This window comes from Malurus melanocephalus, unplaced genomic scaffold, assembly GCF_030028575.1.
Source record: "Malurus melanocephalus ecotype Western Australia unplaced genomic scaffold, MMel_1.1 scaffold_15, whole genome shotgun sequence".
Lineage (NCBI taxonomy): Eukaryota > Metazoa > Chordata > Aves > Passeriformes > Maluridae > Malurus > Malurus melanocephalus.
The window spans coordinates 2,833,115-2,851,688 of NW_026623247.1; the positions used below are offsets into that span (position 1 = coordinate 2,833,115).

Genomic DNA, 18,574 nt, shown 5'->3' on the forward strand with positions numbered 1-18,574 from the left:
AGTCTACTCCCAGCTTTGCGTTCACCCCTACCCTCCTCACCAGCATGCAGTACAAGAAGCAGGAAAGGCCTTGGCTCTGTGCAAGCCCTGCTCCACAATAACAAAAACATTTCGGTATTATTGTGTTCAGCACAAATCCAAAACACAGACCCAGAGCCACTACTGTGTAGAAAATTAACTCTACCCCAGCCAAACTAGCAAGAAGAAAGAGAGACCTAAAACYGTGTGACTATAGAGTGTGCTCTCCCACATAGGCATGTAAGTCAACCATTCAGGGCAAAGCTGCGTTTTTAAGGAGTGACTTGGGGTGATTTTATGACGATACTTTAATCCTGATCRTCTGCTTATGCCCAGAAATGGATCCTGTAACTTTAACACTTATCTGGAGAGTGGGCAGGAGCTGAGGGAACTCTGGCGCAGGATTTGTTTAAGCTCTCACTCTCCATGTACTTGGCTTGCCRGGCTAATTGGAGGCTGCATTATTACTTTTAGCTAGCTTGGTTTTTGTTAGCTGGAAAGATTTTCCCTGGACTGTGTTGGCAATTCTTTGGCAGCTTGTGTTCTTTTTTATTGGACTGTTTGGCTGGCCTTTTGTCCAAATCAGACCATTGACGGGAGCTGCTTGGTGGGGAAGCTGTGGGAACATCCCATCTTAGCCCAGACCTTGAGGAAAAAGCAGAACCAAAGAAAGAAAATACTCYAAATCCACCAGCTTCATCTGCTGCGAGCAGGAGACCGGCATTGGAGGCTCACCAGGTTCTCTTCTGGATTTTTTTCTCCCCTGAGCTGCCATATGGACTTTTTCTTCCTACCCCTACCTGCCATTTTGTTGTTCCCTAGTACGTGGCCAGCATTGTTTTCCCCTTCCAGGRCATTTTGGATTCAATAGTTCTGCTGTGGGTGCGTGTGTGGGGTGGGGGTGGGGGGATAAAGTTCTGAAGGTTCAATATCTAACAGTTATTTTTTTTTTCCTGTGCCCTACAGGCACCTTGATTGTCAAATAAACAGGGTTTTTTTCATTTTCATCCAGAAAAATCCATTTTGTATCTGCAGGAAGGGATTGCTAACACCATTTTCTTTAGAGGAAACATTCATTCCAGAATGATTTCTCCTAAAATTATCTCTAAACTGAGACAAGGAGTTACAGATTTGATTAGATCACTGAGGGAGCAGAAATTGCCCTCCTTGTGTAACTTACTATTGTGATGTTCATAAGAGTCATGTTCATTAGTGCAGCTCAGCATGACCACCCACTATTGCTTTTTCTTTTGAAAATGCTTTTATGGGTCCTTACTGATCTCAGAATTTTCTGAGATATAGTGAGTTCTGTAAAAAATAAAATTTTCTGATATTCCCATTATCTGTGAGTCTACTTCCCCTCCCAAATWATAATTCTCCTACTTTTTGTTACAATAACCCCATTGCATAAGGGACAATTGGTCTACAGGAAAAATCTGGAATTAAATTAATATGCCTAATCATACAGCATCATTGTACTGTGATTATAAATTAATAAATAGACCAATAATATTTTTTTAAGACCAGCCTGACCAACAGCAGGAACTGAACCCCTAAATTAGGAAGGGAGATTCCAAAGACAAAGTGTCTTTATGACAACACTAAACAAAAGCTGCAGCAAAGCAGATATACATTAGGATGAATGGCTCCTCCAATGATCTTCCCATGTCACTTTAAAAGATAACGTAGAATGATCTTTCTCCTATTTCTGTTTAAAAAAATTGCCATACATGTCTTATGGAAGAACACCATTCCTGCTTCTTTATTTGTTGCTTTCTCTACTCAAATGAATTCCAATACAATGGTTATTTCCATATGACAGACACTGTCATCCATAGCTTTCAGAGTGTCAGGTATAGAGGCTGAGTTTAGTTTTGGGATAGATTGTTGTGGGGCCTGCTGCCCCTCCCCCTCCCCTTTAMAGCTGCACTATGATGTGAGAGGATGAGAATAGAGATGGTCTTGTAAGATCCACAGTGGTCCACTTATTGGAATCTGAGAATGAAATAAATATGTCAGACTGAAACTCCTCCTTTGCACTTCAGTTTCATTATGATTTCAGTAGGACCCCCCATGACTCATTATAAAATAGAATATTCTACGAAGATAAACTATATGAAACAAAAGAGGTTCAATGCATTCTTTAAATTGCATATTTCTCTGGTTAGTTTATAAAAGAGTCTGTGTCCTTCACAAGGAGCATCCACRTTTGTATTTTCAAAGCTCTTCTCTCCCTCTCCTTCTCTTTGCAGTTTAAGTGTAATTAAACTATAGACACACTTGAAAACATGAAATAAAATTAWGGATTTATTAGAAAATGTTATTTGAAGGTGGATGAGACATGTCAGTTAAAATGGCAGTGAAATAAGTGTGATAAGTATTCACAAATTTGAATGAGGCTATGATTTAAAAATCAAATATTTTCCATAAAAAAAAAAAAAAAAAAAAAAAAAAAAAAAAAAGAAGCAAAAAAACAAAAGCTATTTTTTGCAATGTTTCCAGTGTTTCTGTGGAGTATGATATAGTAAACATCTATAAAGTAATTATTGTATTGTGTAAAACCCAGGACTTTACTGGCACATTTACTGCTTTAACACAGACTATGWCAGAAACCTTGCTGTTACAAGAACAGTAAATGATAGCATATTGGAAGGAAAAAAAAAGTAATAAGAGTTTGGGGTGTCTTTTACTAAAAATAAAGAGGTTTGTGGGCTGAAACATGCAATTACTTCACAGTGACATGAAATTTACATCCAATGCTCAGTATTTCATCACGGGTTCCAGTGCCTATCAATGTGCCTCCRTACTCAAGATTGTTTGTTGATCCCTTCCTCTGTTGAATAGGAATTATTGCTTACATATGGAAATATTTATTTAACTGAAAAACTGTTATTGCATCCTCTGAATTTCAAGAAGCATTAAATATTATATTTGATATTTTTTGCAACAGGTGGTAATATAAAATGCAATAGTAGGCCATTTTGCAATAACATCAGGAATTTCCTAGAAATGAACAGGTGTAGGAGCATCCATGAAGTAATTATCAAATTTTCATGAGCACAGAGTTCTATCTGTGCCATTATTGTTAAGCAAATAATTAAATATAGACTAGCTTACAGAATTATTTTGCTTTTTGCTGGCCAAAAGGAGCCCCTGCTGACAAACTGTTTTGGTTTAGTTTTGGAGTTTTTTTAATGAAGATGTACTTCTTTGAAAGGTGTGTGTTTGCCACAGTATACTAGCAGAAGGGTAARTATTAGATAAGATCATACTTCTCCAAATTTCTCAGAACTGATTTGTATAGCTGAAGGTTTAGGGACAAAGTAATGTAAGATTTAGAGAACTGACTTTGCAATTTAAAAAATATATATAGTATGAAACACACAAAATACAGGCACCAACAAGATTTCTTCCAAACTTGTGTTAGGATTTAAAACTTTATTTTGAATATTCAGAACATCACCACAAACATGGAAACTAGTAGACACAAATGACTTCATATCCAGTTTTAAAATAAAATATTTGCTAAWGAAATTGCAACAACATATTTTCATGACAACAATATACCTTAATATTACATATCTACATATAAAAGTCATGCATTTTAAGGATTCATTTTGGCTAGATTGTGTTTTCTGGGTGCTAAAATTCACTGTAGACCTTACATGTTTTAAATATTTTTTATATACATTTTAAACTGTTTATTATACCACATTCCCAAATTAAACACAAAATGTAATAAAACCTTATAATTTCTTCATCTACCTTATTTTTTTCATATTAAAAAAAATAATTCTATATGTAATAGCAAAACAAACATTTTAAACCAGCTCACAAGTATGCAATATACGTAAAATCTAATAGTATAAACTAGGATGGCAATGCAAGGGTATAAAATATGCTTTCTTTTGAGTCTGTGGTCCTTGAGTAATATTGCTTCTGTTCTGGCCTTGCTTTGATACATGCAAGTCCATGAAATACTTCATGGCTTATTATGTAGCAGGTGAGGAGTCAACTGGGAACTAAAGGAAATGGTCCTCAAGCCTAACATTGACAGCTACTTATTTTATTTCCATCTTTGCTATACAATTATTTTATTTTTGCTATGAGGCACATTCAAAAAAAACAAGTCCAGGGCTAAATTTCAGCCTGTAATAWCTTTGCAGTCAGTACATTTTATATAATTCAGATCCCCTGTACTGTACTTCTGCAAGATATTTAACTATGTAAATAATTCCTCAAGTTAAAGCAATAATGTTGAAAGGTTCTATATATAGCTTTTTTTTTTTTTCTCTTTGAGATTCTGTTATTATTCTTTGCTGGCTGCTAAGGCATGTGCCATGCATGATGACCTTTGGCACTGGTGTGTTAGCATCTGAGGGCAACCTCTCTGCTTTCAACCTCGACCTCAAATGTGACCCATTATGCCTTAAGGTTGTTCATTCCTCTGATTTTCCAGCTTCTTCTATGAAATCCAGTGCTGTGACATTGAATATCACCAGCACTTTTTTTTTTACAAACAGAGTCATGTATAAACATTTATAAAAGTCTTACTAAATATAGTGCTTTTAAGTGTTTTGCATCCCTGATCTGGAAATAACATTTGATTTATTGACAGACTGTCAAGAAAGATGCACTTGGCTGTGTAAGTTAAACCAGGCTTCTTTATGTGTTTCAGGAACTATTTAAGAATGAGAAGAGACAGTCTGACAAAAACACAGAGTGAGCACTGGACTGTGACAGAGGAGATCTGCTTTTGTCCCTGGTCTGCCACTCTCCCCACTGGACAACCTATGTGCAGTTGTTTCCTCTCTTCATGCCTCAATTTCACCACCTGAGAAGTTAAGATAATGATGTTTTCATTTTTGCAAAGTGATTTGAAATTTATGGAGAAAGTCTTGTGAAAGAGCCTGGAATTTACTGTTAATGAAGAGCATYAGCTTTTTGCATGCTCTTTTCAGTTTTCTCTCCTAATGCAATGAAGTCAACACAAGAAATATTGTTGCTTTGAAATCAGTAGGAGTTTCACGCTCAATTCTACTGGTGCCAGAATTTCTTCTGAATGAATGACAGAAGTTGTGCTCCTTTCTAGACAGTGCTAGTAGCAATTCTAGTGTACACTATTACTCTAGCTCTGAAATGCCTGTGCATTTGTTAGAAAGGTGGAAATTAGGCAAGCAGTAACTCTGAAAGGAACAAGGTAGCAATTTTTAATGCAAATACTGCATCTGAGCATCCCCTGGAAGATATTTATGCTGCAATAACATGCAGGCTAATAATATTAGTACTTGACTTAATTTTCTATTTTCTTGACATAAACATTTGTTAAAAATATGATAGGCTCTTTTTATTGGTTCAAAGCAGTTCCTAAGTACAAATTGTGACTTATGCAATTTTAATGTGTCCTTTAAAAATTGTATGTGCTTATTTTATCTTAGATGGACTTTCTTATCATTAGGATAAATACTTCAGTTGTTCATATTTGTTTTTAAAGAAGTTTTGGAGAGATATCCAGGAAAGCTCACATTTTGTACCATTTTTCCCCCTTCCAAGGTTTTGAGAAGAGCAGTTTCCCCTGACAGAATGTTTTAAGTAATATGTTTTCTATTCTGAACTTTGTATTGTATTATAACRCATAATACTGTATGACTGTAACTCTAAATATGCCAAATACTATAATGCTTATCCCAGAAAACCTTCTTATAGAGACAGTGGTAGGCCCTATATTCAGATATGGATTTGGCTCTATAAGAAGTCACAGCAGYTCAAATCATGGGTTTAAATGGTGAATATAAAATACTTCAAACAATATAAAGGCAATAGRTCTTGTAGTGCATGAACATAAACCCTTTTAACTGGAATACAGTAATGTAAAGAAGCATAACTCAGCTAATCTGAAATTAGAATAAAAACATATAGTATTCCAACCCCTCTCAAAGGGTAACACCACTTTAAAAGATACTCCATCCATTCACTAACCACACCATGTGTTCATTTAACCAGCAGCAGCAGCATTAGAACTGAGTCTTTCCCACAGAGGATTTCATAGGAGATTCCCCATCCAGTTCTCCTCGGGGAAGGATTCTGGTTTTATATATACACCATTTTATCTGGCATTCTCCACAAACACCTGTTTTCTGAAATATATTTGGGCCAGAAACTCAGGTCGTTCTTGAAGCAATGAGTCCAGAGAAGATGATTTCTTACAGGGACTGGCTTTTCCACAACCTTCAGTTAATACACTGCATCACTCTAGAAAGAAATATCGTGCTGGGAGGGTAGAGACAATATCTGTCCTTTTGACTGATATCCCCACACTTCCTTTTACTGTGCAACAGTTCCTTTATTTAGCAGATCCAAGACTGTCTTATGCACATTCTCCTACCAGTCTGTCATGAAAATGGCACAGAATTGTTTGTCCACAGTATTCTTGAAAGAAATTATTAATGCCATCCAGCATGTGTTTGTATGTTCTAGGTTTCTTCACAACCATTTGTTTTTCTTTGCTTTTTCTTGCAATTATATGCCACTGCAAATAATATTAAGTTGGCTATCYAAATCTTTCACATTATGTGAATGATGAAATTTCTTCTTTCTTGTGAAGTACAAAATAAGGTATTCTGGGACATCTTTTCCTGATTTATTTTAATTGATAGCAAGAGTACACACTTTTTTGCTTTTCAAATTTTATCATAGCAATCATAGTACTTCATGTTTTCAATTTCCAAATACTTCTTTTAAAACAGATACTAATAAATAKGATCTTGCATGGTTGTTTGCTGTCTATGGGTTTTACATGCGTATTGTCAGATGAGACTTCAAAGCTGATTTCTGACAGTGCAATTTCACATCACCACACATTTGCCTTTCAGCTTCTCCTTCCTTTTCTGTTGCTTGCTTTTTTTGCCATCAATTTGCAAACTCACAGTCCTGCGTTTCTCTAGGTTTAGCAATTCTTGGAACAACTCTTTCACGTTGTGGTTYGTCTTGGCAGAAGTCTCCATGAAGGCACATTTCCACTTCTTAGCCATGGCTTCTCCTTCACTACTTTCTACCTCTCGATTTTGGTTCTCATCATTTTTGTTCCCCACCAGCATTATCGGAATGCTTTCTATGTCTCCTTTGATCTGACAGATTTGTTCGTAGATTGGCTTCAGTTCCTCCAAGGACTGCCGGCTGGTGATAGAGTAAACCAAAATAAAAGCATGTCCTTTAGAAATAGAGAGACGTTGCATGGCTGGAAATTGATGGCTCCCTGTAGTGTCAGTTATCTGCAAGGTGCATATGCTCTTATCACAGCTGATCACCTGCCGATAGGTGTCTTCAATGGTAGGGATGTAGCTCTCTCTGAAAGTGCCCTTCACAAATCTCAAGACCAAAGAACTTTTTCCCACTCCTCCAGCTCCAAACACAACCACCCTGTAATCATTGCTTTGCTCAGGCATGTTTCTCCGTGTGTCACTTGCTCAGCTAGGGGGGTAATCTAAGAGAGAAAACAACAAAAAAAAAGAAGACAGATATTAGTACAGGTACATGTGAAGGGGGCATGCTGTGGTATCTTTCCCTCTAGGAGAAATTAATCCAATGTAAATGATGCCATACTAGTTGTAGTAATTTAGGAAGACTTGCAGGGTGTTACAGAATGCTTTATTTCAGTAGTGAATTTAGGGTTTGTAATCTAGTTTGGACTGATTCCTTATTTCATGGTTGATTTTAAATTAACATTGTGTGTTTCAGTATTCTTCCTACTGGACTAATATTCACAAAACTGAAAAATTGGATCTGGGAATTTCAACAAGGCCAAGGTCTGAACAAACTGTAAAAATGGAATTATTCTTCTTTATCTAAAATAGGYCTAAATTAATAGTTGGAACAGATCACTGTATGGGTGTATGATAGTCAATTACTCTGAACATGCCAGTTTTTTAGCAGTTAGGGAATTTATCTCCATTGTTACTGGACTACAGTTCAGAGTGACAATTAGGATATATTTGTAGATTATTCAGCAACAGCACTTAGTGAGCTTTGTTTCTTACTCCATGGGACTGTGTTTTGCCTCTGGTATTTCAGGTCAAAGAATCCATTTTGATAAACTCAGATTGCTCACATTCTGTCTGCCTTTTCATTCCGATATTTATCTTGCAGCAGATGATATTTGACATGAGACTTGCTACACTTATCAGAGAGGTTCTGCTGATATATTCATAACATTTTTTGTGGCTTGAATTTYCAAGGTTGGCAAGTGTGTATGTCAAAGGTCACTAAACCGTGATTCCAGAAGGAAGTTTCCCTTGACAAAACCCATTTGTATAAATTAGGACCACAAATATTGATGTAATTGTTAAATAACAGAAAAGGTAAAGTTTTCACATATTTGCAAGCTGTCGCTGGTTTAGAATTCATTGAAATAAATGTAAAGGTGAATTGGTTGTCCCATCAAAAGCAGCTCAACAGGTATACACCACAGGCAAGTCTTTTTATATTTAGTGAGACTTAAGCAAGTAAAATCTGAAAAACCCCAAAAACTTAAAAGATCATAGGATATTGCTAATTTTCAGGCCAAATCTAAATGTGTAAAGGGTACATGTGGAAAAAACTGCAACATTTGCTGCATCTGTACTTGTTCTGAAAAAAATGGGCAGGTTTTATGCGGAATTTTGTCCAAATGCCTTTATTGCATCAAGTGATTACATTCGCCTGTTGTAATTTTGCCTGGGTAGCACTGAACCCAGAGCAACGCAAAGAATTTATTTCCTTTTGAAAGAAAGCCTTGAAGCTATTTCTTCAATGCAGTGGAAGGAGTGACTGCATTGCAGGGGGTGATTTTAAGCTTTTACCTGTCTTGCAGCAGGACAATACCGATACCATAGAGATATGGATGTCAGTGGAGCCCCCATGCCCTTACCCATTTGCAAGCTCATGCCAAAAATTCMTGTTTCTGCATTTTGATGCTGTTGATCTTTGTGCCAGTTAGGCTTAAGCTACGGCAACCCATGCTGCACTAATGCCTTCAATTTGTTGTTCAARCATATCCTGATGTTGCTATCTTTCTTGTCCAGGGCATCCTATAGTGTCCTACTTCTAACATCTGAGCAAGCTGAAAACATCTGTCTTTACATAATACGTTGGGTGAAAGTTGTTCTTCCTCATCTGCCATACCATAGGCAGAATAACCAGTGCAACTGGGAATGCTGATCCTGAGGCAAAGTGCAGAGCTGCCACAGCTCTGTCTACTCAACATGGCTCCAGGCAGAAGGCAGCTTCACCCCTTCCATCWCTCCTGTGCTACTTTCACTGTCACTCTGTTTAAATATAGGAAAGATTGATAAATAAGAGTCTTCATCCTGAGGCACTGAAGCAAAGTTGTTTTTCTGACAGCAGAATTCAAGGAATGGAAAGAAAACGCAGCCTGAGAAAAAATGCTCATGTATATGTTTATAGAAGAAGAAAAACCCTCTGAGGAACAAAGAAAATGAGTGAGCAGCTCATGATGTTAAGAAAGAAAGGAAAAAAGTAGCTGGAAAAAAGGGGGAGGAGGAAGAGGAAGCTAGCATAATGCTGTTCCACTGAGAATAAATCCTTACCTAAGAGCTGCAGACACTCAAATTCAGAACATACAGCTTACAGTTGTGGATGACTGCACAGAATAGGATACCGTAAGAATTATARTTTAGAAATTTCTTGTGAGCAAAAAGGCAAGAGAGAAAAATCTGTGAATTCCACCTCAGAAGCAGCTTAAGCACTGCACAATCACATTGCRCGTAGCCTAGAAAGTACAGGATGAGGCGAAAAAAAGCACTATGAAAATCTTTAGTAAAAAAATCAGTAAAATATGAAGTAGAGAAATAAAATTTCAAAAGCCAGCTGAGTGTATTCCTGCTCTATTACRCTGCATACTTTAAGCATACTCAGAAATCTCAAGAAAACTGACGTATATAGTAACCCAAAAGACAGAACAAACTGAAATGTGGCATTTAACGGTATGAAGTATTAAGCATACAGAAGAATTCCAAAGGACCCTGAAACAGCATAGTAACAGTTTTCAAAATATAGAAAGTTGCTGCAAAGAGGGAGAGTGTCGTGGAAAAAAAATTAGTTTAATGGCTTACATTGTAGAAGAGATTCATATGAGACAGTAGACAAATTTCACAGTGTTAAGAATAACCTATTGTGTAGGGAGATTTTGCAGATATTCTTTAGAAATTATCATAGTATGAAGAGATATTTCCAACTGGAAGGACCCTGAGTAGGTTTCTGGTCTCATCACAGCAGGGTGAGCCMTGAGACCGAGAAGGCTGTTCTGTACACATGTGAAAATCCCCAGTGTTTCCCATAGTCATTCTTAGAAACATGCTCCAATGCAACATTCCCATCAGGATGATTTTTTCCCCCTTACCTAATCTAATGTACTCTYTTAGCTCCTACCTGTTGTTCCTCCTCCCAGCAGCCATTGTTTTGAAGAGTCTGACTCCACCTTTTGGATGGCTTTCCTGTAGGTATTGAGAGCTGCTCTTTGGTGTTCCTTGAACAAAAGCTTTCCCCAGSGCAGGACAGTGCCACAGCTCTGGACACCTCGGTGCCCTCACCAGCACTTGCTCCAGTTTATCGATGCGTTTCCTCTCCTGGGGGTGCCCAAACCGGACAGACGGCATTGCTGCTGTCCCGTGAGTGCTGAGCAGCGGGGGATTATCACCTCCTTGGCCGGCTGGCCACGCTCCTGTTATACAGCCCGGGCACAGGGAGGCTTTGCTGCAGCCGGGGCCACTGCTGACCAGGACCGGGACACTGCCCACTACAGCCACAGGGCTCTCTGCAGAGCTGYTTCTCCCAGCCTGGGTGCCTGCAAAGGAGCAGCCACATTGGTTGCTGCTTGGTCTGTCACTCCTAAAGAGCCTCAGTTCTGCCAAAATTAAAATCACAGATTTTTCTAAATTTGTCCTGCTCAGGAACTAAAAGGAAAAAAAAAAAAAAAAAAAAAAAAAAACCCAACTTATGCAAAGCTTTTTGATGACAGGAGAAAGGATTCCCTAAATACTTTTTRTCATTTGCGTTCTCTGTGTTAATGTGGCCAGCGAATCTCCTGCAGTGGCAATAAGTCAGTCTGAAAATGTGGTGCACTCATACACGAGTGTTCATTTGTTAATGCTTTTCATACCATCCTATAAGCTTACTAATATTTCTTTGTCTTAAAATGTGTTAACTGAAACACGCAGGAGGACAGAATAAAGTATGGCATTATTTCATCAGCTTATGGCATTCTGGCCAGTAAAGGTATGGAAAAAACAAGTTGAAAGAAGTCAGACTTTTCAGATGTACAAGATCATTTCTAATTCAGAAAACCAGTCTGTTTCATAATCTGCACAGAAAAAAATAGATGCTTTTTACCCATTAGAATGGACTTATTGTGTAAGGAAGCCTCATTTGCTGCCTTTGCTGCTTTCACAAACCACATCATCAAAAACTTACTATGATCCTCTAAAGTGTCACTTTATCAATACTATCCGTACTTGAAAAGCACTTTTCGTAACATAGATTCGTACCCTTCATTTTTAATTTTCTGATGGCRAAGTTCAACAACCAGTGAGTGTGTACATCTGCTGACTTAGCTGTGTTTTCTGCAGATGCTCTGCTAGTACAAGGCTGGAGTTGCTCTAGTTCAGCTGTAGCAGAGCTTGATGGGCTATTCACAGTGGCAAACCACTGCCTCCAGTTCAAAGTCWGCTACAGACCTTTATGTTAGTCTGCATGTTTTCCCTCGTTATTTCTGACATGCCAGGTGAAAAAAGTGTTTTTCTGATGGAAAGATATAGCTCAAAGTCTGAGTAATTATGACACAAAATCACTTATTTTATTATATAGTGGGGAAAAAATATGCGTTTAAAACATTTCAACAAAGTACCTCATGTTACAGATGGTGCTCTTCATAATTTTAACTCTTAATGTTCTTTGGCTGACTAATTAATTACACATGGGTATGTTAGCATTTACTAAATCAATGTCACTGATCCAATGCCATTGGATCTCCACAGTTTTCTCTTATCTTTAGTTAGGTTTTTTAATGGTGTAAATTTTCCATCAACTGTATTTATGACTTGTTGGATGGGCAGCATATGTAATAACAGGTAAAGGGTAGAGAAAGGCTGAAAAATAACTTCTGAAAATAAATCTACTTGAATATCTACCCTTAGAGAAACACAAGATTAGAATCTCACAGGTGGTGAACTCTGCTTGAAAATGGGCACAGAAAATTCACCCTATCTTCAATGTTTTCATTCTTCTGTTTTGTTGCAAAAGATTTTCGCCATGTTTGAATTGTTCGACTACCATGAAATGTCACAAGTTGCAAATTTAGTTGATTTTTTTTTTTTTACTAGATTGTATCTTCTAGCGTAGATTCATTTTTCAAAACAGCATGATGTTACCTTTCCTTTCTGGAGTCAGAGGCTTTGATTGCATCTTAACTGATCCATTTTCTTGAGGTTTTATSATGTCCTACTGAGACGTCAGTCTGATATGAAATGCAGCAATTGTCAGATGCTGCGTATTAATTTCCTGAAAGCTCTTTTTCCTCAGGTAAAACCATCTCATGCCAGTCACAGATTTTTATTTTTTTTTTAAACTCTAGGGCAATGTCTCTGTTTATATTGTCCTTGTTACTGTGAAAAACTAATAAAGTACAAGCCATGCATTTAGTTCAAAATCTTGCCTCAATTTAAATTAACACTCCATTAGTCTATCTGGTGATGACACCACCACATAAAGATACAAGGTGTAAGGTGAAGAATGGAGATATAGATAAGATGGGTATCAGCATGGCTGCAAGATTAATGTCCATTTCCCAATATCAAAGGTGAAAAATTTCACAGTATTTATATAAAAAGAGGGAAAGAGAGTTCTGCAAGAAACTTTTACTTGTGCATATAAACAGGCATTTCTGTGGGAGTATTTTCACCATATCTGCTAATGAACATGCACTTTAAAAATGGGGACTTTCCTACTTCCGATGTTTTAATCTTTTAATATAAGACCTGCTTTTCCACTCTATTTCTTCATTCATATCCTTTGGTCTTTTCAAGTCAATGGAAAGTTGAACATATTTGAAGACCAAATGACAACTGTTAAAACAGCTTTTTCTTACAACATGGGGTTCTAGTCCATATGGAAAGAACTTTTTTATTCTCATGCAGAACAAAATGTTCTTTGAAAGTCTGCTTCTTGATGATCAGCTAGTGTAGAWCACAATTTTTTTTTTKCACTGCAAATATGCAGTAGCTCTTTTTTATTTATGTTGTTCTCAACTATAGTTGGACAGAAAACTATCTATAGCTTTTCTCTCCAGYAATAGAAAGAAGATGACCAGAGAGGTTTCCTGAGAAAATGGAAAAAAATACTTTTTTCTGAAAAAAAAAAATTAGTGTCATGAACCTGCTACTTTTCTTTGACACATTGTCCTTATTGCAAAATTTGTTTGATTATCTGAAAATAAGGGACAAAATCCTGCTTTTCTTATTCAGCATACTCATAGAAATAAAAAATTCAACCTATAAATTAAATTTTCTTAAACTGAAAAGGATTTCATTTTAGACCTAGGTTCTCTACAATGTTGAAAATGTTTGAATTTGCATGGAAAGTTAATAATTTAAAATCTTTTAAYTCAAATTAACTTTGCAAAGTCTTTCAGAGATGTTCCCTAAGAGGTTTTGTGGGTTTCCTTCATGCTCATGGCCTAACATAGAAGAGAAATAGACAGGACAGGAGACTTTCAGATTAATTTGTTGCACTTTTTTTCTGTATTTACAGAAGAAGACTAGTGTCCCAAGGACATCTGTGTGTAAAGGAGGTAGAATTCTGGCCTCAATGCTGTCGTACCATCACTTCTGCTTTAGCAAATAGTCATATTGTTGTCACACCAGTGTTGAAAATCTCATTCCCAAAATTATGCCTTTCAAAATTGTTTGAAACCCTATAGAGCCCTTGGTAAAAGAAGAAAATCCCACGTGCTTAGTTGTCACTGTAAGAAAATCTTTGGCTAACATAGGGCCAGCAGATGTTGTGGCAGAAATGGTTTTGCTAGGCTAAGACCAAAGCAAAAAAATAGCTGGAGCTGGAGCTGGAAAAATAAAGAGGAGATAAATAGACATGTTTCCTGTAGGAAAAACAGGGAGCGTGGGTTTTTGGAACTAGGCTTAGCTAAAGTGGCACTGCTTGTTGAAGGAGGCAGGACTGGTGGCAGAAGAATGAATGATGTGGAAGGATCTATTGATTTCCTTCCCTGCTGAGTGTTCGTGTGCAGAAAATGCAGAAGCTSCTGGACCTGATCCAACAGAGTGGTTTACACATAGAAATACACTGAAGATGTTTACTCTGATGTTGCCTGAGAGCTTTCAAAAGTAACAGCTATGTACTAATGAACTATTACAGTAAAAAAAGATTCAGCATCATTGAACAGGTGTACCATGGGAAAAACCACSTTACTTTCATTTAGAATCAGAAGTATTATGCTAAATTTATCCAGGATAGACACCTACCACATGAAAAAACTCCTTACTTTCATGAAGAAAAAGAAATATTATGCTGCACTTACCCGGGRTGGAGGGGTATCCTATTGGCTGCCACTTCCTGTTTAGTGAATTGGTTAATCTTAAAATTAAAAAGGAAGAATTTCATGACAGTTCCTGTCTAAATTCAGGCTTTGCTTTAGACATGTTAGGTACTTAGGTACTCAGTGATTTATCTRTTTGAGCATTTTGGTAAACCGCTGTGGTAATGTTTAAGTGCTTATCATCAAAACTTAGAGAGTTATTATTCAGAAGCCTTTCCTTATGCATAATTAGGTATTCGTGAATGCACACAGAGAAATAAAAATGTCAGGATAACGGCATTGTACTCAGCTYCCTTTGGAACTGATTTTAAGTTTTCTTCCCAACTTAACTAATCAAATACATGTGTATTACGCGTCTCAATTGAGTAGTTTTTCCTCAATTTTGATAGCTCTTATTTAACCAAATAAAGATGGAAAAATCAACTTAAAACATTATATGTTTTCCTTTGAATGAGTAGGACATAATGCCATTGGGCAGAGCAGTATGATTATAAACTCTAATTTATCACTCATATAAAGGCCGGATCAGAGACTCAGTCTGAATTTTCAGCCCTTCTGGTTTCTAGTAGTGGAGTAATCTTTGGTATTGACCAATGACTTTACATGTTGCAGTGAACTTCGGCTTCTCCAGAGGTATAGTAGAAAAAAATAGGTTCTGCCTTATAGATAATGGAATATTTTTGTAAATTTTCCTGAATGGAGAAGCTTGGAAAAATACAATGCACTAGAAAAACAAGTCCTYWMRCTGAGAAAGAACATTTCCCAAGCAATCATTATACTTTACAGGTTGTGGATGATTCKATGTATTGTGAGATTCATGACAAAAATCCCAGCACAGGAAACAAGCTATTTTCATATAAATATGTGTATTTACACAGAAGAATAATCCACTCATGGGAAGACCGTTTTCCATTCAGCAGAGGAAACAATAAAAACTGGTGGCCATTTTGCCTTTCACTGCAGGTCTCAATTCCATAATGCTAATTTGAGACTACTTATGCAAATCTTCTGTAGAAGCAAAATTATTAAAGGTTAAGTGCTTGTGACTTCTTATGATAGAACTCCTGTCATTAATTTTCCTTACTTGGCTGGGAAGGGTAGCTGGATAGCTATCCTGACATCTGGAATATTTCTGATGCTCTTACACAGCCCAAATAACATCTCACTCAAAGCAATGGCTCACACAGTACATTTTGCCACAGGATGGTTGGCCAAAATGATAATAACCCAAAATGATCCCTGAAAATTAAATAATGTAATAGTATTGTTCATATGCTTCCAGACACTGGTAACAAGCTGTGCTTCCACCAACATTTTTCTGCAAATCAGTGTGTTTTGAAAACCAACRTTAAACGACAATTGTGGGTTACAACACAGAAATAGCAGCTTTCTGGCAGTTTACAAATGTTCACTGCCCCGACTTGTAAGCCCAAAGTAAGACAAGTAGATTTAGCCTTAAGAGTAGTTTCTTCTCAATTTATGTTTCTTTTCCTTGTAATATTAAATTAAATTATAAAAATTATATTCCAAATATTAAAAAACACTTAATAACATGTGGTATCACTGGGTTTGCAGGTACAGATTAGGAAAGCAGTAATGTTGTTTATTTGGGCTAACCACCCAAATATTTTAGCTACTGATGGTAGGTAATATTTGATGATTTAAATAATTAATTTTTCAGAACAGATAAAAGTTGTAAGCTTAATTTTTCAGGGAAGACTTTAAAATATATAAATAAAATAAATAAATAAATAAATAAATAAAATAAAGCAAGTGTTCTTCTCTTAGCTTCAGATTAATTTAAAGTAAGAACTACTGGGCATTTTAGGAAGGAATCAGCTGCACTTCAGGAATGGATTTGTCCTTTTCTTTAATATGTATATATTTTGAATGAAGATGCTGAAAGGCTGACATAACTTCGCTAACACTTTTTCAGATTCAAATAAAACCAGTTTCATTACCTGCAGTCAGGTTGATGCTGACTGAATTTTACTGCCAAAGCATATTGCAGGCCTGCAAAGCTAGAGACACTAATTTTAATCTCAGATACAGAAGGCTAGCATTCAACTTAAAATAATTTTCTTGAAAGGAGGTGTGCCTGACCTCAGTGTAAGTCAAAAGTGCATTTGCCATAGACTTGCCATACACTTTTCACATTTTGCTCTTGTCTTTCTTCAATACCCATGTCAAGAATTATCCTGTTATCAATATTTTGTGGTTGAAAACTGATCAATATTTGTTTTCTTAAAAAGGCAAATTAGACTACATTCTGTTTAAATCAATACATTCAGCTGCATTGATACTCATAGGTTCTTTTCCACTGTTTTTCCAGCAGTAAGATAAGATAGTTTAATGCACATTTTAATTTTAATTTTAATTTTAATGTTACAATAAAAATGTAGTGAAAATATCTGCTTGCTGATACTTGGAAATGTTTGTATGTAAAGTAAAAACACCAAATGGAAAACAAAAAATCCAGATATATTTTTTCCCAGTACATTCTTGGAAATTGCTCATTTTAAAGGGAAATGAAAATTGCTAATACCCATGTTTAACAAAATTGTCATTTTTCTTCCTCCATGTAATATTGATTATTGCTCAATTTGTCCCAGTAATATAAAATATTAAGGAGAAATTAACCATCATTTGTAATCAGAAACCAAACCAAACGTCCCACAGTGCATACTCTTTCAGCTTATGTGTGCAAATGTCCTGATACTCACTTAAAGAGTGGGAGATGGAACATTCAAATGCAGATTATTATGTATTACAGAATAGGAACCCAGTGAATTGAATGTGCTCCAATGTAGTACATAAATCAAAACCATTAAATAAAGAATAAAAGGATCAGTTTATAAACCCAAAGAATGAGAGAAAAGGGGAATATGGAATTGATTCAGTCTTTTCATAGGAGCATCTTTGAACCAGAATCTTGTTTATTGCACATTTATTTWAAAAAAATCTAATTTTGGGAGCAATAGCACATACTCTGTCACAGTGAAAATCTAAGTCTGCTTTCTCACACATGATGCTGGGTTCTGTACATGGCCAGCTGTGTTGGTTAGCATAAGAGAAAACCAAAAAAGAAAGTTATCAGGTGATCCTCAAAGGAAACTAGAAACAGTGCTAGTAAAGACTCCAGGAGCAGCAGTATCAGTTTATACATAGTCTGCACTTTTTATTGGTACTACAGGGACTGCAGTGCTGGTGTAATATAATCATGACCACTTGGCCAGAAGGAGCTTCTGAATGCCAACCAACTTCTAAAGAGCTCTGCTGTGCACTGTGAGAAGGGATATTATTCAGCCTGAGGTCCATCAGGGCTTGTGAGTCTGCTGATGTAAACAGTAGCGCAGCACAGTGCAGAAATATGCTTTCATGTGACTGATGTGAGATGTGTGGAAAACTGTATTTCTAAGGATCTTGACTCATTTGCAAAGGGACTCCTTAGTGCAGGCAACTTTCAGAAAAAGTAAAGATGATATTTAGTACTGAAAGAGACTTTCTGGTTTATCAAATCCAGTGCTTTGCCTTTGCAGGCAATCATTTCACATAATCCCTTCCATCAAGTTACAACTAAAAAGCATTTAAAATGTTTTCTTTATATTACTACAACTGCAATGTAATTTAAGAACCTTGGTGTTCTAATGGTTTGAAACCTTCCAGGCTAAGTGTATTCACAGCTCATTTATACCCATTGATTCTTCTCTCTTACCGGGGATAAAGATAAATTGCTGTAAATCACAATCATTCCTCCAGATCCATGGGACCATTGATTTACAGCTGTGTGCTTGAACTTGTCCCATGTTTGTGCATTCTTCATGCAAGAGACTCAGAAACGTTGTGTGTTGTGAGAGAGAGCAGGAAGCCTGGAGGAATATCACATTTCRTAGCCCCAGAACAATGGCACAAAACCCACTCTGCATTCATTGGGCAATACTGCATTCAGTAAGG

General features: G+C 36.6%; 1 protein-coding gene across 1 annotated transcript in view; it reads right to left on the reverse strand.

The window, feature by feature from the left end:
* Nucleotides 1–3,433: 3,433 nt before the first annotated feature.
* DIRAS2 (DIRAS family GTPase 2) overlaps nucleotides 3,434–18,574 on the reverse strand; it is a 16,542-nt gene continuing 1,401 nt past the window's right edge. Inside the window, exon 2 of the mRNA XM_057384988.1 lies at nucleotides 3,434–7,501. Within this exon, the coding sequence (XP_057240971.1) occupies nucleotides 6,864–7,463 (600 nt within the window). The 5' untranslated portion in view covers nucleotides 7,464–7,501 and the 3' untranslated portion in view covers nucleotides 3,434–6,863. The remainder of the gene's footprint in view (nucleotides 7,502–18,574) is intronic.